The sequence below is a fragment of the Apus apus genome, chromosome 6, assembly GCF_020740795.1.
Source record: "Apus apus isolate bApuApu2 chromosome 6, bApuApu2.pri.cur, whole genome shotgun sequence".
NCBI classification, from domain to species: domain Eukaryota; kingdom Metazoa; phylum Chordata; class Aves; order Apodiformes; family Apodidae; genus Apus; species Apus apus.
This window is the reverse complement of record NC_067287.1, coordinates 32,689,509-32,715,353: the sequence shown is the minus strand read 5'-3', so window position 1 is coordinate 32,715,353 and position 25,845 is coordinate 32,689,509. Positions and strand designations below refer to the sequence as shown.

At 38.6% G+C, this 25,845-nt stretch overlaps 1 protein-coding gene across 1 annotated transcript in view; it reads left to right on the top strand.

The window, feature by feature from the left end:
* The first annotated feature begins 9,133 nt into the window (after window positions 1-9,133).
* COL3A1 (collagen type III alpha 1 chain) overlaps window positions 9,134-25,845 on the top strand; it is a 69,303-nt gene continuing 52,591 nt past the window's right edge. Inside the window, exon 1 of the mRNA XM_051622911.1 lies at window positions 9,134-9,326. Coding sequence (XP_051478871.1) covers window positions 9,248-9,326 — 79 coding nt within the window. The 5' untranslated portion in view covers window positions 9,134-9,247. The remainder of the gene's footprint in view (window positions 9,327-25,845) is intronic.

Below are 25,845 nucleotides of genomic sequence, written 5' to 3'. Positions count from 1 at the left end.
CTGACAAATCCACCACTAAACTATGTCGCTCAGCAACACCTTTACAGGGCTTTTAAATCCCTCCAGGGGTCTCCACCACTGCCCTGGGCAGCTTGTTCCACTGTCTGACAATCCTTTAAGTGAAGAAATTTTACCTAATGCCTTCTAACTCTATGCAGAGTTGTGTGCAGATTGTGTATCACTTTATATAGCTTGCCATCTTACTGGATAGCAAGGTCTCTGAGGTCTTGGTAGCTACCTCAGCAAAAACAAAAATAATGCAGAAACTAGAGCTTTGTTTCTATCATAATTTTATCTGCACTGAGGGGTAGATATGTTTAGGCTTTACCATTATATATTTTGTGAGATTTTATTTTAAATGGGCGGTGCTGGTATTCAAAACTTTATATTAACATCCCTAAGCTTCAGTTTTTAGACTACACGTGGTAGCTGTTATAAATTCTTACTAAGTATGTCATGCAGCTTCCATTTTCCTGATGTTTCTTGGTGATTTGTGTCCTTGCACTTGGTTCTATCAAAGCACTTGAGCCCTGAAGCACCCAGGAGTCTGGTGTGATGGGAGGGGGTATCTACCTTCCAGGGCACTAGCAACAGAAAGCAAGGGCAGCTCTGACTTTGAGGATAGTCAAGACCTATCACAGTAGAAGTACGTAAACCTTTCAGTGATGTTTCTTTGTCAGTAAGTTTAACAGTGACATGTAGTAGTGGCACAACTCGCACACATTTTTCACCTTTTTACAACTGATGGTGACTATGAAATAATACAAAGGTTTCACAACAGTGCTATAATGTGTGACGAGCTGTTGCAAGATCTGGCAAACGTGGCTCCTTCTTTTTTTCTGCTAACATTTCAAGATGCTGTTGTGTATTCCTGCACCCATACTGCAGCCCTCAGCAGGTCTTTAGCTTTCCAGCCCCCGAGGTCCCAGATCCGAGCACCTCGCTACGTGATTGTGCATGTAAAGGGTGCGTAAGAGAAAACTGCCAGGATGTTTAAAAGGGAATGATCTTTTTTCCTTCTGCTTTGTGAGGTGGAGCAAGTAAATAAGCTTGTCAGTATTTTTTTTTCATAATTAATAACTTGCAGGGAGCAGTACAGCTCTCTGTAGATTGTACTCATGCAAATTTTTAGAGATTTGAACCATTATGAGACTGTTAATTAAATGCATCCTCAGAATTCTACACTGTGCCTGTATTTAAGAAATGTCTTTTTATTTCTTTCATTCTCTAGAAGTGCAGCCAAAATCATAGAAGGTCTGAATCTAGTGGTCTGCACTATCTGCACAGTGGTAGAAGACTAACAAACCAGCAGCATAAAACTTCAAAAGGATTTGCTGTTTGACTCACTGGTGTCACAACTCTACTTTCAAAGGGACCAGGAGTTTGACAGGAAGGCCACTTATGTTACTGAGGAATAATGGTGAGTGTCATTTGGATGGTGAAAACCTGATCTGAAGTACATTATAACCTCCATTAACTGTAATTCATAAAATATGGCACTGGATTAGAACCAGGATTCTGCTCCTATCTTTATTTTGTATTTCTAGAAAATATTATCTCTTCTTTATGTCATGGTTTCCCATTTGCTTAACACAAAGATGACAGATAAAGTTCTCAGAGTTCTAGAGATGGTGTATGTAAAGCAATTAATAATTTTGAAATTTCATTACTCTTCCAAAGGAAAATCTTTCCTCCACTTTCTGAGTGGTTAAAATGGTAATCGGTGATATCTTGGGAGCTGAAAAAACAACAGTGTGCAGTGGTTTTGTTCACGATGGCAAAACATAAAGAGGCACAGTAAGGCAGCTTATGGGAAAGATAGTCCAATAACAACACTGGCCTCCTGACCTTTATAAATTAGGAAGTGCCATTCCTAAATCAAAAACAGAACCAGAAGCTCTGGGAATGGAAACAGGCTTAATTGTCTGTTGTACAAAGGACCCAAGATTTCCATAACAGCAGGTCAGATTTTCAGTCCTATGTACATGTCCACTCCTTTCATAAATTCCCAACAGCTTCCCTTGGGAACAAGCAGAAGCGAGTGGGGAAGATGCAGGGTGGGTGGCTGGAGATTGGCACTCTTTCCATGCCAGTGAGATGCAGAGTTGGCTAGGAGAAGGGGGATTTGAATACTCCTTGGTTCCCACTGGGGATCTCTTTGCAGTTGAGACCCTCTTTCTCTCCTACAGTGTCTATTGTGTTGGCTGAAGACCACCACTGCAGTAAACAGTGTGCTGCTGCCATCAGGAAAGAATGACCCAAACCAGATCTCTAATCTTAAAATAAATACTAATCTGATATAGTGGCATGCACTGTGAGATTCTTTCCACTGCTGCTGCTTTTAATTTTCTGCATACAAGATTTCTTCGACAGTGTGGTTGTTGGAGCTCGACTGATCTCTAGCAATAGTTTAGTAGACTATCCCTTTGAGGATGAGGAGTTCAGCTGAGGCTGAGAAGGTGGGATTACATGTATCTTCATATAAAGGCATACTCAAATTTTTCTCTCAAAATCATGACTATGGTACTCTACTGTAATCACAATACTAGCCTTGTAGTCTTCTTTTTCAGTATATTCATAATGGGCTATTCACTGGTCTGCCATTTGGAAAAAAAAAAAAGGGTGTTTAATAACATTTAATCAAATATTGAGTTAATTAATTGGAGTAGACACTTTTCCAAATTCTCCACTTGTGTAGAAAATGATCTGATAAGAATAGTACAGTCTTACATTAAGAAGATTTCACATCTGGAAGCTGTTTGTTAAAAAAAAGTTGTATTGTTACAAGAAAAAAATAATATTATCTTATGTTTATTTCCACTTTTCCATGAGACACGACTGGAAAAGGAGATAGAAAACATCTCTTGTCTTTAGGAAACAAAGAGTATATGGATCTTGAATGAGGCATAACAATTTTTTTATTTACGAGATAGTTTAGATCTAATTCATTAGCATGTTTCAAGTAAAAATATCAAAATAATTTTATTACCACCACTCTTCATGCCACGAAGTTTGCAGGGATGAAAAAGAATGGTTGTGTGGTATTTTCATTCTGCTTACTAGATCATTCTTCCTAACTATTTAATTTGGTCAACAGAGTCCACCACAAGTTTGTTGTTGCTATTTTGTGGTGGTTTTGTGGTATCTTTAATAAGAGTATCTAACAAAACTTTCCCAGACTTGTCTCTCATAGCCCAAGTAGTTCTTACAAACATACAATTGATATGAACTAGGGTTTTCTGTTTTGTAATATTAAAACAAAACCTGCAAGGCTGTTGTAGAGCTTAGCAATAAAATTAGTTCAGATCAGTAGTATAACTACATAGCTATTTATTATTTTTTTTTCATGTCTTCTTTATCTGCCATTATACCTGCTGTTACTAGTACAGACTTCAAGGCTCTCAAATACCAGGTGGCAATTTAATGTTCTCAGGACAAGATTAAACTTGAAAGAAAAGGTACTTCAAAAGCTACCTTTGAAAAGTAGAGTAGATCAACCCATGTATCTCAGCCTGAGTCCTGTGTTTTTCTATGCATGACTAATTCAGAAGTGCTGTGATTTTTCCAGTAGCAGATGTATGATGGGCTCTATGACAATATACTAGAGTTAGCAGCAGAGAAGGGTATGTGAGGAGAAGTCACACAGATCAGAAGAAATCCCATAAAATAGATGGCTAGAGAGTCTTTGCAGGCAGCTTTCCAGGCCACCCACCCACCGGTGCAAGCAGCAGCAGGGCTGGCCGCGGTGTGGTACAGTTCCTCTCCTTCCAGAAAAGCAGCTGGATGCTGTTTCTCCATTCTAGGAAATGCTCTTTGTGACACATGGAGCATTTATAGTCCAGAAGAGAACGTCATACCTGCCTCGTACCAACAGCCAATCAAAGCTGGTCTGACACTATTCCTGAAGACTGCTATTTAATATATTTTTCAGACTGGGATTGCATTTTTACTGGAAGACTTTCCTATTGCCATCTTCTCTGACCTACTTGCACATCTCCATGCCTTCACTTAGAATAGGGTTTCTTTCAAAAATTCAGTTGTTTTGCCTTGGTAATTTGTTTTGTTTCCAATCATGTTAATACTGAAAAGATCAAGAGTTAAAACATCTAATCCTGTGTTCTTCTATTTTCTGATTTTTTTCTCAAGGATGAGTCATCTAAGTATGGATGGCCTTTGTTATTCTTTAGTAAACTCAAGCAAGACTATTTATTCCCTCATTAGAAAAACAATAAATCAGCAAACTGAAAAATGTGAAACAGTATTTTTTTAAAAAAACAAAATTGGCTATATATTACAGGGGTTTGTTGGGGTTTTTTTTATTATTATTTATTTTTAAAAGACCAAACAAACAATTGTTCATAATATGTGCTGGATTGGTAATGCTGACACCTAAGACCTGGTGCCTTTCCATGCTGAGCTCCCATATGAACCAATAGCTGCAGTACAGTACACTTGAGCTCTTCTGGGAACTACATGCGTTGGCTTGAGCAACAGTGATCAGAGCAAAGCCAACAGAGTGGCTGTTTGATATGCATTTTGCACCCCCAATTTTTACATAAACCTCATGGTAGCAAGGTTAACCTCCTTTAGATGATAATTTGCTCTCAGAATGGTCTTCTGATGATTTCACAAATTTTTGTAACTTAGAGATATAGCAAAATACGATTTTTTGGAATTCTGTTAGACTAAACATAGACACAAATTCACAACCTAGTTTATTGTTAAATTTATAAATATTTTCTGCCATTTTATGTTATTTTTATTTCCAGCAACCTCAAGTTGTAGAGCACAAAAGGCTTTACAAGACCCTTTCTGGCCACAAAGTTTTGTAGCCATTTCATTAAATATTTCCTTAGGTGGATAGGACTGTGGTATGACTTTAAAAAGTGGAGGTCTGAATTTTTTAAATTATACAGTGGAAATCTGAATTAGAATCAAGAAGAAAGGATTCCTTGCAAAATAATTTGACACCTCAGTGAAAAGGAGGAGCATCCTCACAAAGGCATTGGGCCAGTGTTCTAAATTAACAGATTCCATCACTGGCGACAAGAGTAGCTGCGTGTCCAGTGCAGAAAAACCACGCCCTGGCCCTAGATTTTGAGTTCCCCAGCATTCAGTACACTCAAAGGTCATGAAACTAATTTGGCTTCTGTCCCTCCTGCTGTGAAGAGAAAATGCTGTGGGTGCTGTCTGCTTCACCCGTATGCAGTCATAATGCTGGCTCTGCCCTAAGAGCCTTCACAGCTGTGCTGTAACACAGTTAGTTCCCAGCATGACTCAGATGAAGGATTTTATTTAATCTGCACAGGACTTTTACAAGAAAAAGATAATTTTCATTTGTGAAAACTATTGAAGCTGTGCAAAGCTGAAAACAGAGTGCACATGAACAAGAGGCTGCATCTCCCATTGTCTTTGGAAATTAATTTCAGTGAAAATGGGAAGATGGGAGAAGAATGAAACAATTTTGTTGACTTGGCCATCTTAATTCCTGTAATTGTTCATTAAGACATCACTCATAGTTTGCATTACTTCAAGGTCATAAGCAGGAATGGTTAAAGGAGTGCATGGGGTTTGTGTTTTTTTTGCTTAGTGGCTCTAGATTCAGTTTTTCTTGTAGGTCTAATGTTTATAACAAGTGGGCTTTAAGAGAAAAAATGTCAGAGATGCACATTGGCAGTGTCTGTTGGTTCACTAAGTACAATTTGGGCAAAAATATAGAAGTTTCTGTACAGTTAACCTAAATGCAGCCTTTTTCTTCTTTCTATTTGCACTACTTTTATTTGTGTTAAACTATACACTCTAAATTCTGAAATTCTTTACTGTCATTAAAATTCACACAGAATAAAAAATAAATATCTTGCTCCTGCTATAGACGCAATTGCAACAACAAAACCTGAGGATTCTCAGTTCAGATTAACCTCTCTTGAAACAAGGATTAGCTGCCAGCCTATTCTACAGGTCAGAACTTCAGGAACTTTTAAAGTAACATTCATATAATCTGATTAAGAATTAACCTTTTGGGGAGGTGGGCCTGAGGTGACCCAATAAATATGTCAGAGCATCCTTCTCAACTCTTTGTCTGAAGCAGAATGTCACTAACCACAAGACTCAAGCATGCACAAGGAATCCCAAATTGCAGGAGCAGCATGAATACTCCAGTCATCTGACACAGAGGCTGGTCAATAGTTTTGTTGTATACATTTTCATGGTATATGCCGTAATGCACAAATACGTTCAATAACTTTTACAAGTAATTATTCCAGGTCCTCCCTTGAAAGAATGCTCGGATTCTGATATGAGTGCCTTTTTCCAGTTTAATCCAGATGCCAAGACACCTGGGAAGGTTGCTGTTAAACAACAGCTATTTACTACAAACTCCTAAGCTGCCTGCAAGACTCATGAATCAAGATGACTGGGCTTCTAGGGGGCCTGTTTTTGTGCAGAGGATGTGAAAAGAAGGCCTTTGGTCATAAAGTGTCAGCGGATGTTCAAGAAAAGTTGTTGTGCCACAGCCTGTTCAGACCAGGTAATTAAATCAAAACAAAATGGTGAATGCCTGGTCAAAAGGAATTGACTCATAATGGTAAATGTCAATTGCCTTGTAGTTTTATACTAGAATTATAAAATCACTTGTACAACTGCTGTTATGTTGTGGTAGCACCAATGAGAAATTGCAGTGTAGCTGAGAAATGCCATCTGCTATTTGCTGAACCACAGCAAATATACTGTACAACTCATGGAAGCTAAGGTGCATAGGTTATTTTGGGTTTTATGGGATGTAATCGTTAAGTGCTATTGATAATAGTTCTATACTGAAACCTCAGGATTCATTTCTGTACAAATTCAAGCAACCTACATTGATATTCCAATGCCTATGGGATACAGTAGGTGTCATGGATAAATCTGGGTTCTTAAATGAGTTGGAGATTTGTTTAATATGGAAGATGAACAAACCAGAATTTTTCCTAGAATTTAAATTTTACTCAAATGTTATTCTTCAAAAAATTGAAGGAAGGTGTTAGTGAAGGTGTTATCTTTCTTGAAGAGTGTTCTATTTTTTTTAAAGGATAAACTTAAGAAAAAAGAGATAAATGTTTATTTTGATCAAAAGGGCTGAAAAAAATTTAGAATTCAATATGAAAGTGGCTTTAAGGCAAAGACCACGATCAAATTTCTTCTTTACTATTTAAACATGGACACTTACCATGTAAAATTAATTAAATTTAATGCAAATAAAACAATTACTGTGATGAACATGTAGGCATTAATAAAGAAAACAGAGTGGCAATAAAAAACTGATCTGCATGCAATTTGGATAAACAGTTAATTCAGTTTATTTCTCATTCCATAGCCAAGAATGGTTTGGATCCAGTGTTTGGTCTCTTGGTCCATTTCTATCTAAGAGTGCCAAAAAAATCAACCCAGGTATTATTAGACATTGTTCTAATTTCTGTCCTCAGCATAATTCTAAAATAGAAGAAAACCTTACAGACCTGTACCTAGAAATTTGAAGCATATTGTTTTATTTTCTAGGACAGCTCTACAGGAAGCAGTTATCTGTTTGTTGATTGTAGCTACTTGAAGTTTACAAATCAAATTAACATAACCTGTTAAGTAATATGATACTGGATATGAAAACCCAAAGCTGCATTAAATAGTTCTGTCATGCCCACAAAGTCAACATGGAAAACTGAGGGCTATTTAACTAATGCAAAAAAAATGGTGTGTAATTCCTTTGAAATATATCAGGACATTCATACCTTATCAGTGTATAAGACACAGAAGAGACCTTCAGAGTATGCTGAAAAGTGCCATCAAATTATGTGAGATCTCTTCATCCTTGGTTCAACCTCTTCCGTCTCAGGTGAACCAAACAGAAGATGACTTTCCACTTAAAGTGCAAATGTATTTCAGTCATACAGGTTTTGAAATGAGACCCAATATCTATCAGATGAAAAGGTAATCTCAGACTACTTGTATTTTGTTATACATACAGAGATATGGGTCCTTCTTTTGAGAATACAGTTCATGACATGAATGAGTTACTGATAGGAAGATGGTTCCCTGGGTCACTGTGATCTCAGCAACACTTAAGAACAAGTGAATGAACACTGCTGCAGTTAATGACCTGGATCAGATTAATTGACTGAGAGTAGCAATTAGTTTGATCTTTGTTTTAGCAGAGATACACCCTGTGACAGCTTTCTGCATTCACTTTGGCATCTCACAAAACTGTACTTGGAGTTATTTTACCAGCAAAACTGCATTCATAACAAAACCTGCTGAAGCAATCTTGTTTGGAAAATGAATTTGTGTGTTCTGATTCTCTTTGCATGGAATAAAGAAAGAACTAGGCTTAAAAGGGATTAGTAGTCTCAATTTTATTTTTTTTTTGTCCACCACCTCTTCTTGTTTAAGGATCAAACAGTAAAAAAAGCAAAAGGTGATACTTGTTCTGCATTGCTTTCAAGTGTTATAAAACAGCATCAAACCAAATTATGTGAAAAGGGGAGATTGGCGCTTAATGACTTGGGATCTTGTTTTTTGTCATAATTTATTTTTTGTTTGCATTCTTCCCAGGTCCCGCAAAGTCATGGTGTGAGGCAGAGCTGGTGAGAAAAGTGCTGGAACAGAAGGGTTGCAATTTTCAGGCCTCCTTTTCATTAACCCTGTTTGCTTATCAGCAGAAATACAGAGGTTTGCTCCTCCACTTCTGGGATTCTTTCAGTTTGTGCAGCCACATCAGGTACTTAACTTTTATCTTTGCTAGAGAGTACTAAGAATTAAAAATCCTCTTTGGGGTCCATCACTGGCTTCTAATTAACATGAAAAAATGCTTTACCACAGGACCTCTTTTTTTTACATGCATGTATCTCACATACAGCACACACTAACGGCTCTAATGCAGTCTCAGTGTGCATTTCGTATGGAGACAAAAGTTCCAGATGTGCTGTGTGTCTTGTTTAGTTGACTTTATTCTTCTGTAAAGCCAAGAGAAATATTAATCATTCATTTACTGTTAGGGGATGGGTCTTCTTCTCATGTTTCAGTGAAGGGGGTGGAAAAGTAAAGTAAGCCAATTTTTTTCCTATTTAAGGCCAAAGCTGGGGAATGCTTGTGGCTGAGTTCTGTACATGGCCCGGTGCTGGAAGGGCAGGGAACAACCGATGTTGCTATTTTGAATAGATTTTTCTTCCCCCCCCCATTTTTATTTTTGCACAGAGAGTCTCATGTCTAATATTTAGACATGATGAGCTTTGTGCAAAAAGTAACTTTGCTCATTCTTGCCGTGTTTCAACCCTCAGTTATTTTGGCACAACAAGACGGTGAGTAATTCAAGCTTCTTATGATTTAATGTTTTTATTTTATTTTTATTTTCACCAATGATTTTAATAGCTTGTAAGAAATGTGTATTCACAAATGTCACCAGAACACTTTTCCTTCACTAATTCAGCAGAGTCAGATAGTTCAAGCTGAGGCTGAAAGCTGCAGAAGTTTGCATTACCATCCCAGAAGTTTCTCTTTGCTTTGCTTTCTTCTGTGGTTGAAAGGACTGTACGGTGCTGTCTGCCTTAGCTACATTTGTTCTTGTTCTTACTTGTTCTACTGTTACAGACACCAGAGAGTTTACAAACTATTTCTTTTAACTCTTGGAATGACATTTTATCTGTTACCTCTCTGCTGCCTGGACGTTGTTTGTCACAAGCGATAGGTTTTTTCTTACAGGTTTGTTGTTTTTTTTTTTGGAGTTCTCTTTTGTACTTGTATGTTTTCCGCTGGCAGTGTGGGGGTTCGTTTAAACAATTGCGTGCAGAAAACATCCTTAAAATTCTAACCAGTTTTGATGAAACATTTTTTAAGAGCAATATATGAAAATATGTCAGCTTAAAGGATTTTTACTTTGACATAAAACAGGCAGGGAAATCAATTCCCTTAGCTGAAATAGTTCGAATTGTACATCTGCAGACTGTAACGGTCCCTCATGAGACCATTTAGCATTTGATGGTATCTGGGAGCCCATGTGAGTATGTGCGTGCATGTTTAAAGAGAGTGAGAACACAAAAACCAAATGAACACAGAAATCAGAGGGGGGCGGAAAATACTTTGTATACACTAATTCAACTTAGAGTGAAGATAAGTGTGGTATGAGTATTTCAGTTAAATACATGACATTCCACAAGTACAGCTGACCTTTTTTGGTTGTGCTCTGTTCCTGCTTGCCAGACATAGTAAACCAGACCTTCCTTCAGAGAAAACATTTTTCTTTCTTGTACATATAAAAGATCTGTTATGTATTTATTCCTGCATGGAGGCAACAAATAACTTCACAAATAGCTCAATAAGCAGCAGCCAAATTAACTGTAGTGCAATAAAGGAAAGCCAAATGCCTTTAAAACCACACCCTACCCTAGTCTGCATGATACAAATCATTACAAGAATTATATTCACCATTTCATAGCAAATCTATCTGTCTCAGCACACCTGGGAAAGGCACCTCTGCTGCAGGGGCAACCATGAATCTACCAGCAGACTCCTGGCAGTGGAGCAGCTGGAGCTCAGGGGGCTCCATGCATGAGCAAATCAGGTAGTATCTGTGGCAGCAGCAGCATGCCCAAATACCAGTCTCCCTCAACAATCACAGGCTACGTCTTGTAAAGAATCTATTACCAAAAAAAAAAAAGCAAACAACAAAAACATTCTGTAGACAATAAGCAGAATATTCTGTGAACTGATGCTTTTATCTTTCTGCTCTTTCAGTATATAAACTCTTTCTTCAATAATCCTCAGTGAAGAAAATATTATAAATTTGAGCAAACATATGCTGTGAGTTTTCTCTGCTTACAGCAGAAAATAATAAACATATTGCATGTTTTTAATATGCATTATGTCTATTTTATATATATATGTTTAGAAGGATAAGGACTAAGACTGGTACCATCCGATATAAAAAGAAGGAACAATATTTATTTCTCCTAATAAACAAATCCCCCCAGAGTCCTAGGTCTCTTTCCCTTATGCTTCTCCATGGTTGTATCCCTGGACATTTCTGAGATGGAATGTATTTGATTCAAGAAATGGTAAATTGTGGGTAGAAGAACAATATACAGACGAAGTGTGAGGGAGGATTCTCATTTCTCTGCCACATTCCTGTTTTCTGGTGTAGTAGTAACATTTCCTTACTGGGCTATCTTCCATACTACTTACACGGATGAGGTTACACAGAGAGACTGATAAAACACTAGTTATCCCTTAAAATATTGAAGTCTGTCCTCTCTTTGGAATGTTCCTTGCCACACATTTGTATAGGCTTTTCTCACTGAAAATAATAATAATTTAAGGAGTTGATTATTAGCAACGCTAAGTCATGTCAAGGCCAGCAATGGACTGGAAATTTTCCACTATTCTAAAGAGAATTTCCAGACATGCTAAAATGCTCTCTCTTGTCAAGAAAAATGTTTATATGGTTAGTATCAAATGTGAGTCAATATAAAATTTTCCTTGGGTAAGCCTGCCAGGAGCCAAGACTTGGCAAGACATTAAGGAAACTGCTCCGTATACGCTAAGTTTAGGATAGTCAGATGTACCTCTGGGCTATGTGTTTCTTTGTCTTGCTGCAATAGCTAGGAATGGAGATTTGAGTACAGCCCCAGGTTGAAACTCTTCAGAAGCTCAGGATTGAGGAACATTTTCTGTGGCTTCCATGGATAAAAGCTGTGTCCTGGTTAACCCACTGTGATGCTTTTGACCTGAAAATGAAATTACCTTGACACAATCCAGGTTTTCTGATGTTAGTCAAACTAGTTTAAGGCATTTGCAAGCCCTGACTACCTTCAAGATAAAAATACCTCCTGGTGGTTGACATGACATGAAGGTGGTGCTTCAGACAGAACAGATGATTCAGACTCTGGGAATGTATATCCAGTTCTATCATTTGAAGGCACCTTTACATCCTGCATGTTAAACTACCAAAAAGTTTAGTGTTTCTTTAGGGAAGAAATCCTGTACCCTGCCAGCACAATTTGTGCAATCATTCATTAGCCTTACAGCCTGCATTAATACCATTCATCTTCAGTTTGTAGAGTTCATCTAGACAGCTACTTCCAGAAGACGGCATAAATTTTAGCTAGACACACTGAAGGTATTTGGCAGTTTCCACTGACTAAAGAGGAAGCCCACGCACAGCACTGCTCACACTGGTGCCAAAAGGGAACTCAGAGGGATTTGGGCTCAGCTGCATCTGAGATGGGTAGAGGATGTCTCAGTTTCCTGGAGTGGAGTGTGACACTTCTCATATGTACACCCTATATTCCTTGAGGAACTTCCCTGAGGTCACCAGGGAAACCCTACTGCTCTAAAAACAGTGTGAGAGCAGAGCCAGAAAACCTTTATCAATATTCCAAATAATTTTTTGCTCTAATGTAATTTAGTGTTTTCCTGGTCATGTATTATCTTGGATGTTTGGTTAGGAAACTAATTTCTGATGTAATGACAGAACAGTAAAATATCTCTGAGAAGACCTATTGACCATTCATATTACTTTCTGTCACAAATTACAGTTTTAAAATGAAATATAACCATTACATGTAGGTTTCAGGATGCAGCAAGCAAAGAACTCTCTGTTCTGAGCACCCACTCCTGATGGTCCAGAAATTAAGGATGATATTTTAGGAAAACTTTTAAGCAGCTTGGTTTAGCTTTTTCCATGAATTAACTGGAAAGGATTAGATAGGTAATGAAGTAGATGGATACTGCACAGATGCAGCATATTTCTGAGACTGCCAGATTGATATTTTTAGCCATTACCTTTATGCAACATTGCACATATGCATTCTTTGGTGGTAAATTAGCTAGTTTAAGGGTATTACTAATGACAGTCAGAACTATCTTTCCTCAAAAGTTTTGGTAACATGGAAAACTCACTCTCCAGAGTTTTGAAGGTAAAGCTGGATAATGCTGAAATGTGTGCCAGCAGATAATTACACCATTATAAGCAACTTATGTGAAGGTATGAAAGGTTAGGAGTCTCCTGCTCTTCTTCCATTCTTCCTAATTTTTTTTACCAAGAACATGGCAGGCAAGGTTATGCTTAGGAAAACTGAAACATTCCTTTCTGCTCTGGAAAAATAATGCTAAATGAAAGCCTGGGGAATCCACCCCCTCTAAACATGAGAATATATGTTCTTGGAAATAGGACAAATTTCATAAACACATCCCTGGAAGGCATTAGCCTTAGCAAAATGCAACCATTATAAATCCCTTTCATTATTTTCCAAATTTGTTTTTTTATTTGAGACTAAATATACACAGACTGTTTTGTTTTTTTAAAGAGGAGGTGAAGTTGGAAACATCCATTGCTATATTACAGGGGGAGGATGCAGAGGTAGCAGGGTGTTGCCTCTGGCACAAATATTACTGTTGATGCCTCCATCAGAGTCATTACATTTGCTCCTTTCTTAGTGCTGCAGATTACAAGCAGATCCTATTTCCTATTCCAGCGTCTGCCAAAGTTTTGCAGTCTGAAATAGGCAGCCAGGTGTCACTTGCAAAACCTTAGCTGATGCCAGCCTTACACAACAGCTGGGTGTTAGTTTTAATTAATGTTACTCAAGACAAAGAAAGGAATGGATGGCTTTCACTTTTTCTTTTTCCATAGACTGGCTGATAAGCCAGACTGGCAGGGATTGTTGCCATGGATCATTATTAGTTATTTTCCCAGATATGTACTAATGTTGTTAAAATCTTGTTTTAATCAGAAATGTGCAGAAAATGGGACGTACCTGGCTTCATAACTGGGAAAGTATGCTGGAGGTCAGCAACAGAATTTGTGCAGGCTGTCACTGAGCATTTTGGATGAAAAAGCAATGTCCTCAGAGTTGAAAGGTTCAGCCTACCAGTAGGGGGAAACAATAACAAAGCATGCTTTCCCAGGCTATAAGCAGCATGAAAACTATATTGCTCTTGATGTTTTTATGGTAGATTAACAGTCTGGAGAAGAGCACGAGCCACAGCTGCTGTAACAGTTTTAATTTGTTGGTTTGAAGTAATAATTAGTTAAAAAGTGGATATTAGTGCAATGGTCATGTCCATTAATACTCCAGATTGTGCCGTCCTTTAGTCATGCTTTTTTGAGAAAGTAGGCAAAAGATCTCAGCTAAGAAAGGGAAAACTCTTTGTAATGGTAAAGATACGTTAAATGGGTTTTCTTGGTCTTGAAGTAACTGGATTAGATTCCAGTGTTCTTGCAGAAATTTGATGTTATGGAGCAAAATTAAATTTATTATCAGCAAAACCAAAAGAAATCTCAAACTTGAAAATAATATATTTTCTGATTCAATATGGCAAATGTTAGCTCATTCTGCCTGTGGTAGCTTGTTAAATTATAGATTGCATAACTTTAATGTGTTTTAGAGTTCAGTACCTGCCCATCTACAGGTTTGAGATGTTCTGATTTGGGGTTTTGGCAGATGATAAATAACCTTTAACACAAAACGGAAGAAAAATTTTAGTGTCATAATTTTATCTGCCACACTACTTCACCAGCCTCCCCCTCCTCTGACACATCCATGATAATGTATCCTGCACGGGATGAGAACTGGGCACAGATAATATTCCTTCTTCAGGAGTGATGCAAGAAGCAGTATCTTGCTTCTGTACCATCAGGCCAGGCTGTTGAGGGGTTTGTGGATAGGTGCAGAAGAACACTGTGCCTTCTGGCCCTCAGCATGCTGTCCATCTCCAGGCCCAGGGGATCCAGTGGGTTCTTCCTGCAGAGCAGGCAGTTTGGTGCAGTGCAGCTCAGGGCAATGATCTGTCTGTGACAGCAAGGATGTGCAGTGACTCACTGCAGAGGCTCCCCCAGTGTCAGGCTGCTACTATATACGGGAGCCAGTGCTCTAGTTTAGCTACTGCTGCATGACAGCTTCTTTCTTCCACTAAATCTTTTCACACTCAGGGTTTGTGAATCTTTACTTTCTGTCTTCTCCATGGCTTCCCTGACAAGAGTATGCTCTGTCCCTGGAAAAATTTATAAGGAACTCCCATGGAATTTCCTGATCTTTCTCCATTCGGCTCAGTCAGACACTTTGTGTTTCAGGGAATTAAGATTCCCATATGTATGTGTAGGGACCATGCCATTAATACTTCTCACATTGCTTTGAGACTGTATAACAATTTCAAAATTTAATCCTTACGTTGCTCCTTGTTGTGGCTGATGAGTTGATAATCTCCACAGGCAGTAAAAAATTGCATATTAGGGTAGTCAGAAAGTCTCTTCTGCAAGTGTAACAGAGAGAGAGAGAGGTGTGCTTATCCTGTCTTAGATGCTGGAAGGGTACAAGGTGGGATGAGTTCCATCAGTGACTGTAGAGGAATAAATATTTTGCACAAAGGCATAGTACATGATCATTTGCATTTATATTTTCTAGCATTTTTTCTCATCTTGTATTTCATAGGAAAAGTTGTCTCTATTCTGCTTTGAGAAAACCCAGCCTACTTCCAACCACTGCTTTTACTTCACTATTTTCAATTCAGAGCCAATCTTCTTGTCTCCAAGTTTGCAAAGTTGAATCCTCTGCCTGTTTCATGTCAAAATGACAATGGAAAACATGATATAACCCCCTCCATCAACAACCATTTGTTGGCTTTAGTATGGATAAACTTCAGCTCTGGGACTTCTGGCTTTGTTTAGTGAAAATACAGCAGAAGAGATTCCATTCAGATTAGCTAAGATGCTTCTTCCATTTTCCTTCATTTACATCAAACCCTTCATTTAAACATGAACTATCAGAATGAGAATGAAAACAGTACTTCCTTTAACAATGTCTGCACATTTTTGTCTTGCTTTGATTCACACAATTACTCTGAGAAGCAATGTCTGCCAGAGAGGAGAAAGCATGCACTGGACTTTGAACAGGAAGAATGTGATGATAGTGGAAAGATACAGATTTTAAGGCTGAATGTGTTTTGTTGTTCTGAAAGCCTAGGCCCTTCTCTTACAGTTAAAGGGGCACCCAAATCACTCTGAAGAAATGGAGTACGTGACTTGTAGATTTAAGACTTCAGATGAGTTTGTAGTAGAACAACCTTCAGCATTACACAAACCATCCATAGCCCCAGGAGACCCATCCCTTCCTGCCCCTGCTTTTCTCTCTGTCACTGTGCATCCCATCCTGAAGGGTGGCACAGGCACTTCTGCTTTCCTGCCAGGCAGCAAAAGATTTCCTTGCATGTGCAAAACTTCTGTGGGCTGCTATGGTGCCTTCAGGAGCTGCTTTACTCCCAGCACTGCAAAGAGCCTCAGAGTCACAGGAACACCCTGTGCATGTTTTCAGCAGTAGATATGAAAGGATGATCTGTGTCTGGAAACTACTTCCCACAGCAACACTGGCAGTTCTTGGAAAACTTCTGGACATAATTAGTTCCCACTAAAATTCCCTGCAATTCACACCCAGTGACCAGTCGGAGCATTAGCAGGCTGTCTGCTGCAAACATCTCTCTGCCTCTGTTCTTTCTCCATCGTGCTGCACCTTCTCTCTTTTCTTTCCTTCCATTTTCATCTTGAAAAAGAGGCTAGAGCAACACTGCAGCTCCTTTTTCAAAGAGACACAACAGAAACAATTGCTCACCCGAATGCAGTTAATAAAAAATGTGGGAAGCATTGCTCATTGTTCCTTTGATGTTCAGTGTAACAGCCATGCTGAGCATCAAAGAAGAATAAACTACATCCCCCATTCTTTCCTTCAACTATAAGCAGCAAAAAAAGAATTCATATTATTTTGGAAAACTCTTAATTTTCATGAGAGGCTCTTTAAAAAAAAAAAGAATATGTTTTTTCTGGTTTACTTTAAATCTACTTTATGGTGTTTGCTTGTTTCCCTACAGAGCAGTAGTCCTTTTGTGCCAGCTGTTTAAGAGAAGAATGTCCTAGTGAAAGCAAACAATAGGCTGTGTAGTGGGAATTACAAATCTTTGAAAAGAGTAATTGAAATCTGCTCAGACATTTCAAGGATTCTTTACACAATTTTCTAAGTCTGTTGGTGGCTTAGTCATTGGCAGGGTGGTCCTCTTTGTAGATCTCTTTTTTTGTATGAACAGAATAGCGTAAAAAATGAAGGGGGAAAATACAGAAAAAGAAAGAAGAGAGGCATTCAAATCCATCTGATTCCTTCCCTGTTAGAGCAGCTGAACAGAGAAAGAATGTTGTAAACATCTTTCAGCTAAGAATAATATAAAAAAAAAGCACAGAGCCTCTTCATTTATCAGGTGTTCTCTGGCTCAGTCTCTTCCACCCATACCTTTTAAGGACTAGGCAGATAAACTCTGGTGGATCTGGCAGTGTCTGCTGAGGATGTTCTAGCCTTCCTCTGCTACGCCACACTGTTTATCCTCACCCTGTGCCAGCAGGCATTGTTGCTGCATAGAGCAGGGAGAGCTAAATGTGTGCCAGACTTCACAGACAGACACTTCAGTAGCAATGCTTCTGACCTCTGATACTAATAAAAAGTCATCTCTGTGCTTGCATGCTCTTGACCACACTAAAAGTGTGGACTTTCACTGATGAAGGAATTAGGAAGATCCTTAGGTCTTCATGCCTGAAAAACAGGCATATAATTTGATATGTAAGCAGTCCCAAAATTAAGAAAGTTGTCTTTGGTACCCTGAGAAAGCCAACACAATACTCACTTTAGTAGCCTTAGGAAGTTGACAATAAGAACGTTGTAGCTGGTGTACAAATAGCCATTTGATATCCTCTATGAGGCAGATTAAGAAGAATTTCAAATACTGGCATGTGTATCCAACAAACTGCCCCAAATGGATGTGGGGTGAATTAGTACAAACTGGAATTAGGAGTGAATGAATACAAGCTGTTTTGCAGAAGAAACCAGGTTAATAATGCTCTATGCATTCAAAGTTCCATCCCATCCCCCTCTTCTGAATTACAAATACCTTTAAATTATTGGCAGCCAAAGATATGGCTTTTTTTCTTTAGACAGTACACCAGACCTCTTTAATCCATCACTGGAATATGAAATACAAGAACCAAACTCTTCATTTACTTCCATCTTCTGCAATTACAGGGAAATCAATGCAATTGTGGAGGGAGTTATGTTAGTGTAGAATTTGTCCCCCTGCTGCTTTACTCATCTCTGATGTAAATTCACTATGGTCATGGAGTTATATTGTGGCTGACTTTGTCCAAAGTATCTGAAAATATAAATGATATTACCATGTGTACTATACTGAATTGTAACATTTCCCATCTGTTCCAGTCTCATGAGAGAAGCATTGAATCAAGACAGTTTCTTCTAAGCAAACCACAGAAACAGCATTGCATAAAATTGTTAGCCCTCTCACTGAGCAAAGGGGAAATAAGATCATGTCCCACTTGAAACTTTAATCATCAGATAAAAATTGTTTTAATTGCAAGGTTAGACAATGCAAATCAAAGATCATACTTTTTTCCCCCCCAAACAGCCTTTGGGTTTTATCTTGTGAGAATCAAGTACCTTGAATTAAGTAGTTACAGTTCAGTCTTTTAAAGGAGGTGCTACATAGAGCAAATTGTACTATTACCGGTTCCCAGTTCACTTAGCAGCTCAGAAGCTGAATCTCATTTTCATGATACTTTGGATCTGTCAAGACTGGCTGTATAGCCTGGGAAACCTGCTCATACACAATGACTTTTCCAGTTTTTCTATGTTCTTGCCCGGTCAGATCTACAGCAAGAAATGTTACAAAGAACTCTCCAATGTTATAAACTATTATAAACTCTTGCTGGTCCTAGCTAAAACCAGAAACACAGAAGTATGGCCTTTATATATACCTCGGGGGTCATTTTATTTTAAAGTTCTGACAAAATGTGCAGGATGTTGGTAAATGTTTCCACTTAATTTATCCTAATAATATTGAGCATGAAGCTATTGCTTTTCTTTAGATATGTGTTAGGCTAGCTTCTTTTGGAATAAATTTGGAAGTGTTCATGTGTTCCAAGTGTTCAAAATTAAGATTACCTAGATATTTGGACTCTGACTGTAGAAGTCTTCATTGGCTGCTCAAGGAGTGGGGAGGATGTGCATTTGAAGAAACTAAGAAATCCATAAAATCGTCAGTAATCACATCAGACCTTCAACTTATGTCAGTTTCTGCTTGGTTTAAGACACAAGTCATTGTGCCATTTGGCATCACTCACTGTAAAGACAAGAAGCACATTAAAATCAGATTACTGCAGAGTAGTGAGAATTTGTGCCAGAGCTATAACTAAATAGCCACAAATAAAGTGATTGGAGCCTTCTGTGTATTTTTAGAGTGACACCAAATGGCACAAAAAGGTGATGTGCCAAAAAATATTGTCATGTAAGAGCAGAGGGGATGGAAAAATCTCATAGGCGTTTTACCAATAATTGTGAGAGAGAGAGAGTGAGTGAAAAATTATGCAATGCTCCCTCTAAAAGTCATCAAATGCACTGAATTAAGATGAAATTCTTACTGTGTGTCCTCCTCTAATGCAAACAGTTAAAAAGCTTGATCTGTTGGGCACTGAAGACCTTTATTTCCCAGCAGACTAATTAGAAGTTTATGGTCTTTAGGTCTGATCCAAAGCCCAGTAAAATCAAGGGAGAGTCTGATCAGACAGTGTTTACCCCCAATCAGGAATGAATGATACGCATTCTGCAAATTATAACAAAAGAAGTCTATGTCCACTAAAAAGATAGAAGTATGAACATAATTGTCCGAGTTAAAGAGTCAACCTGCAGAGAGAGGACTTTGGAGAGGTACTCCCAGATTCACATCTCAATAGAGATGGTCATTCAGGAGTATCTTCCTCCCTCACAAAAAGGTGTTGTGGAGGAACAGGAACAGTAGACAACAAAAGGAGTATAACCACCTCTTGCATCCATCAGATGTTTTTTTCTCAAAATGAGTTTCATAAGTTCAGAAACCTGTGTAACAATTCTCTGGTCAATCCCAGAAGAGAAGCAAGGTGATAGACATACAGCAGTCTGCTCTATTCTGAGCCTCATATGACTCAGCTTGAAATGACAGTTCTGCCAAAAGCAACCCCTACCAACTAAATGAACAAAAAAACCAACAACAACAACAACAAAAAGCCCCCAAACCCTTGCACTTTGTTTTCCTATTAGCAGTTTGGAAACAAGAAAACTTCTGCCATTGTGGCTCATGCCAGACACCAGCCAAAGCCAGTGGGGCTGCTGTCTAACAGTATCACTGATGGGATGGACACCACTGGTCCCTCTTTCAAAGCAATACTTATGTGGCAGGGTGACCTTTAGAAGCTGCATGAAGAACATCATTCAAGGATGTCAACATGCATGCCTGAATAGAGCAATTTTTAAAACTTAGATGTTGAGACAGAATGTGAAAGATTCAGCTTCTTCAGACCACAATTCATCATTTCATAGACTCATAGAAAGGTTTGAGTTGGAAGGCACCTTAAAAATAATCTAGTTCCAACCCCCTGCCATGGGCAGGGACACCTCCCACTTGGTCAGATTGCTCAGAGCCCCATGCAACCTGGCCTTAAGCCCTTCCAAGGGTGGGGCAGACACAACTTCCCTGGGCAACTTGTTCCAGTGTCTCACCACCCTGACAGTAAAGAATTTCCTCCAAATGTCTAACCTCAATGTCCCCTCTTCCAGTTTTGATCCATTTCTTCTTGTCCTCTCACTACAAGCCCTTGTTTCCTTTGAGAGGAACAATAGCCCTCTGAAGATAAAGAAGAAAAGTTAAGAGTTCTTAACATGAATCATGCTTTGAAAGATTAGGAAAAAGCCAATAATCTGCAAGGAAAATAAGGCCCTTTTACTTGGTAGCAAATATGTCATAAGAATACTTTTTAATCCTGATATTTAAAAAATGTCTAAGAGCTGCAGAAAGGTTGCAGCATTTGGAGCTTATGAAGATGAATGAAGGAAACAAGCAATGATTTGTTTAAAATGCAAATACTTGTTTGTACCAGTGCCAGTCTGGGTTGTTTTTTTCCATTTTGTAGTCTGAAAGACAGATTGGGTGGGTATCAGTGCAAGGACAGTTTGGCTACATGACATAGGGATCCTTCGCCTCTTCTATACACTGCCAGTGAAACAGTGCATGTCTCCTTTCCACAATGCATCTGACAGACAAGTACAGTACTATGATTAACCAGCACTATTGTATGCTGCCTTTTCATTCTTGCTCTGCATCTTAGTAAAGAAGAAAACCTCTGGGACTGGCGCAGTGGCAGAACTGTTCAAGTGCCAGCTTCTTTGGCAGATGAACACCCCTAGAAGAAAGCTTTAGTTTCCATCTGAAAGCACAGGATGTTGCCGTCCTTTTTGGTGTGTAGCTCGGGAAATCTGTGAACCATTCATTCACACTCCCTTTGCATGCCACCCAATAGCAGTTCTTCCTCCTACAGGACATGGTGCAGGAAAGAATTTTTAAGATAGACCTCCTCTGATTTTTCACAGCCTGATTCTAAGTGTTTTATCAATTTCCTGATCCTTCAATCACATGCTGGACAAGCCTTACAAAATGTTACATCAATACCATTAATCTGAAAATGTCCTCATAGATAGGTATGCCCATATTGGTCCTTATGTCCTCATGTACCCCATGAAATGCATTCATTTAATTAGGTAATTGTTTTAAGACAATTCCAGCTGAGAGAATGTCTGTAGGATTTGCAGTTAAAAAAAATTAATATCATTAAGCCATTTTTTTTCTTCTATTTCCACCACTTTTCCTGACTCCTAAGAAGCAGAAACTTTCAGACTTTTCTAGTACTCAGCACTTATCTGGCAGGAGAACACGTGGACAAACCAGGCCATTCTGGCTCAGCAAGCCAATTAGTTCAGTATGAGAGTCCGTTTGTTTCCATTACTGATCAAGGGATGGAATGAGTATGTTTGATTTTCTTATAAACATCATCATAATACCAGACAGGGAGCTCAAACCATTTGCTTCAAGGTAGACACTGTTGCATTCTTTTCTGTTCAGTAAATGGAAAGCAGTGATGCTGCAGACGCTGGGGTGGATTCCTCTGTCTGCTCCAGTGCAGGGGAGAATTACAGCATTTCCACTGAATATGAACAGTATATCTCCTTTCTACTTTGTCCTTTGGTTAAACAGTGTATAAAACAGTGCTAGAATGCAAAATACATAGATGCATTTACTACAGAAGAAATGAAAAAGCACTTTTTGATGTAGCTATCTAGTAAAGCAAAGGACCAGAACCTGGTCAAAGTAAGGAACCATAGGCTTAAAAATACAGTTTGAAGTCCATAAAAAGCAACAGAACAACCCTTCTTAGATTCGGCAGACTTTGGATCCAGTCAAAGTTAGATACCAGGCCTCCTTCATGTCAGTGTTTTAGCCTTTAACAGATTTACTTTAAATATCAACAACAGCAGTTTGCTTGACTCACTGTGTTTGTGATCAGATTCTTGCAGATCAAAGCTCCTGGGTTTTGCTTCCCAAGCCATCATCAAGCGGCTGCTGGAGAATCATGAGTCACCTCTGTGTGGACTCTTGCCCTTGCTGAGGCAGAACCAGAAAAGTTCAAGATGTTCTTTAATTTCTAAACCTTTAGTCACATCTCTGCAAATGGGCTATGGGAGTCAGCTACTAATGCAATAGCTGGACATTTGCTTCGTCCAAAGGGGAAAAGCCTGTGGTTTTTGAGGATACTATTAGGAGATTTTTTCCTCTTACCATATAAATGTGGTTAAGTCATGAGCACAGCGCTTGCACAAATGCAAAGCCAAAAGCAACTGCAAATCAGGTCAGCTTCTCAGGTCCTAGCATTCAGTAACAGATTCCCATTCACCTTACTGGGATTATGTCTTATATGACATCTGTTATCTTTCAGGCCTACAACGACTGTATTTGTTTTCCCCTGTACACATTTGGGCTCTTTTAAATGTACAGATCCTTTGAGACTAAGTTGTGATTTTCCTCTCAGCTTTCCCTACTGGTCTGCTTACGTGCAGCTGCTAGGCTGCTTAGAAAATGGGAAATAATTCAAAACCAGCATATGACAAAGATTATGTTGCCTTTTTTTCGTTTCTTCACTTTTTAGGCTGGCCCAGGTGAGTTCTACTGACAGAAAATCTTCAAAAATGTGGGTGCGCAGTAAAGAGCATGAACTCAAAGTTATTCAGGCTTTCAAATATTAAAGTTTAATGTTTTATGCACCAGATCAGAGATTGACACGGTTTCCAAGAAACCATTGCAATGACTGCCATAGGAGTGAAGTGTTGCATAGCCATTGTATTCACGGCTTTGGAAAGAAAAATATTTTACGTTGCCTTAGGCAAATACTGTTGAGTTCTAATAGTTTTTAGAATCTTGGGCTAATGTATGTGCTTAGGAATCAATAAGAAAAGCTGGCTAAGGCAAGTATGTGACTGTTTTACCGCAAGTCTAGAAGGAGGCAAGTCAGCTTTTTACAACCTTACTATTCCTATACATTACTTGCCAGTGCTTTAGCACAAATCAGCTTTCCAAAGGATTTTGGAGCTACGGGTTGATCTTTATGAGCAATGCAAAATGCATTATGTCATAACATGCTGACACACAGATCTACATCTGAGCAAAGAGGGGCTGTCTTGAGCAGACTAAGTCTTCCCAGATGTAAGTTTCCTCTGGAAACCTATTTAATACTTTCATCCTGCCAAAGGCCACAACGATTTTCATTGCAGCTCTCCTAGCTTATTTCTTAATTCATTTAACAATGTCCAGAAAGTTAGAAGCAAACATGAATGTCATTATATCCAGATGGCTTCAATTTTTTTGTCTTTTCTTTCTGTTAAATAATGCCATCTACTGTAGAATAACTGAATGACAACCCTATAAAAATGCAGAGAAATCTGCTTTATATCTGCATTACTCTAAAATCATGTCAGTCTTTTTGTGACACATTTTAAATTTCCATCATTTTCATCAATATTGCTGACTAAAATATGGAAAAGTGAGCAGTCTCAGTGTGAAAAATTGGTCACTGAGAAAAGCCTCTGCTTCAGAAAAGAGCAGCTCTCTTGAAAACAGAACCTTTTCTAACCAGCAGTACAAAAATATGGGAAAGAAATATGGCACTTTTCTGCTCCCCACTCAAGCTGTCCTCTTCACTGTAAGGCAGCAAGCTGACATCTCTGGAGGTTACGAAACAACAAAACAAATCAATGAAAATTAAGTAAGGATGAAGAAAAAATTGACAGATGAAAATGAAAATTCTTGGATATGAATTTTATAGCGAATAAGAACCTTGCTGTCTTAAAGACAGTTAAAAAAAGGGTAAGAGAGTGATACTGAGAACTAAAAATCTGAATATTAAAAATAAACAAACACATGTTATGGGTACAGAATTGTGCATGCACTGTACATTTTTCTCTATGTGTATGCAGTTCATAAAGCTGTACATAACTTGTGCACACAGTAACAGTATTAATTCTTTCAGATCTTTCTCATGGTATTTTTATGTGACATTTATGAATAGATCATGTTTTTCCCTAACCTAAAGAAAAATAATCTCTTCCCTTCCTCATTATGTTTGTAAATGAGAAGGACATTTTAATCTGTGGAGCTGGGAAGCTTGTAAGCAAAGTGAGAGCTGAGTACATCACTCTCAGGTGAAGTAGCACCATGGCCACCTGTGCTCTCTGCGTGTATCCAACCAGCTCCTTTTAGATGGATAACAAGCTCTAACTTCCCAGTATCTTTGCTGGTATCCTGCCTTCCACAGAATACTGCTTTTGAGGCCATCTTGTGTACAGTGAACCAGTCATGCACTGAGATACTCAGAGTTTTTTCATGAGTCATTAGAGAGACTATAAGAAATATTTTGTTCATAATGTTGTATTAAATACATTTCAGTCTTCTTGTTTGTCAGGAAACATTTGTCATTACTCTTGTCTTTGTTTTTTCTTCCTAAGTGCCTGCAGTGAAATCTCAGTTTGTTAAAGGAGGAAAATGTTTCTCACAGAAACAGTCAGCAATTAATTAAGCAGAGAATCAGCTTATTTACCTGGGATCCACTTACATTATTCTGTCGTGTGAGAGTTGGGAAACCAAGCAATTTTTTTAGAAAATAAATCTAGCTTAACAGGCTAAGGGACATGTAGCTCTTCAGACGTAGTGGCTCTTAGGTGGTGCCCTTTGAAGCTGCATCTGATGCAGTGACCCTGTGCCATGGTGAGTGTGAAAATGATGTCCTGGCAGTAAGCAGTTCTTCACCTCCCTTGTGCAGGATGTGAAGTTTTTGGTGAGGCCCAAAAGGTGGAGAAGCAAAGGGAAAGGAAAAAGTTAATTTTGAAGTGATAGAAAGTGTTTGAGGAGAATTAGTTTTTATATGTCACTGGAATATTTTAAGATTTTTCTATTTTGTCAAAGGAAGGTAAAATACTGGCTCCCAGCCTGATACCAAGCACAGAAAAAAATATTGGCTTGAAAATGTCTGAAAGGGATTTTTAAAGCTTTTTGCATCTTGCTCTTGTTGTAATCAAGCTGGTGGTCAAAACCAACTCTTATCCATCAGTGGTGTCAGCCTTGATAAGACAATGTTTTTCCTGTTTACTTCTCTTATAATTGAAGCACAGAAATAGCATGAGTTGGTGTATGCAGAAAGCCTGTTGTGGGATTAAAATTGAAAAAAGAGACCTCCTATCCCATGCAGTGCCGTGCTCCAAGATCCTCACTCTGGTTCTCCACTCAGTGAGCCAGGAGGTCTTGGTTGTATTCCCCACCACCCTTACGGAGTTCATACAAAGGGGTGATGAATTTCATGGATGACATAGAGGAACAAGTCAGACTAACATAGGCAAGGAAAAGTAGCTGAGTGAGACTGGTAAA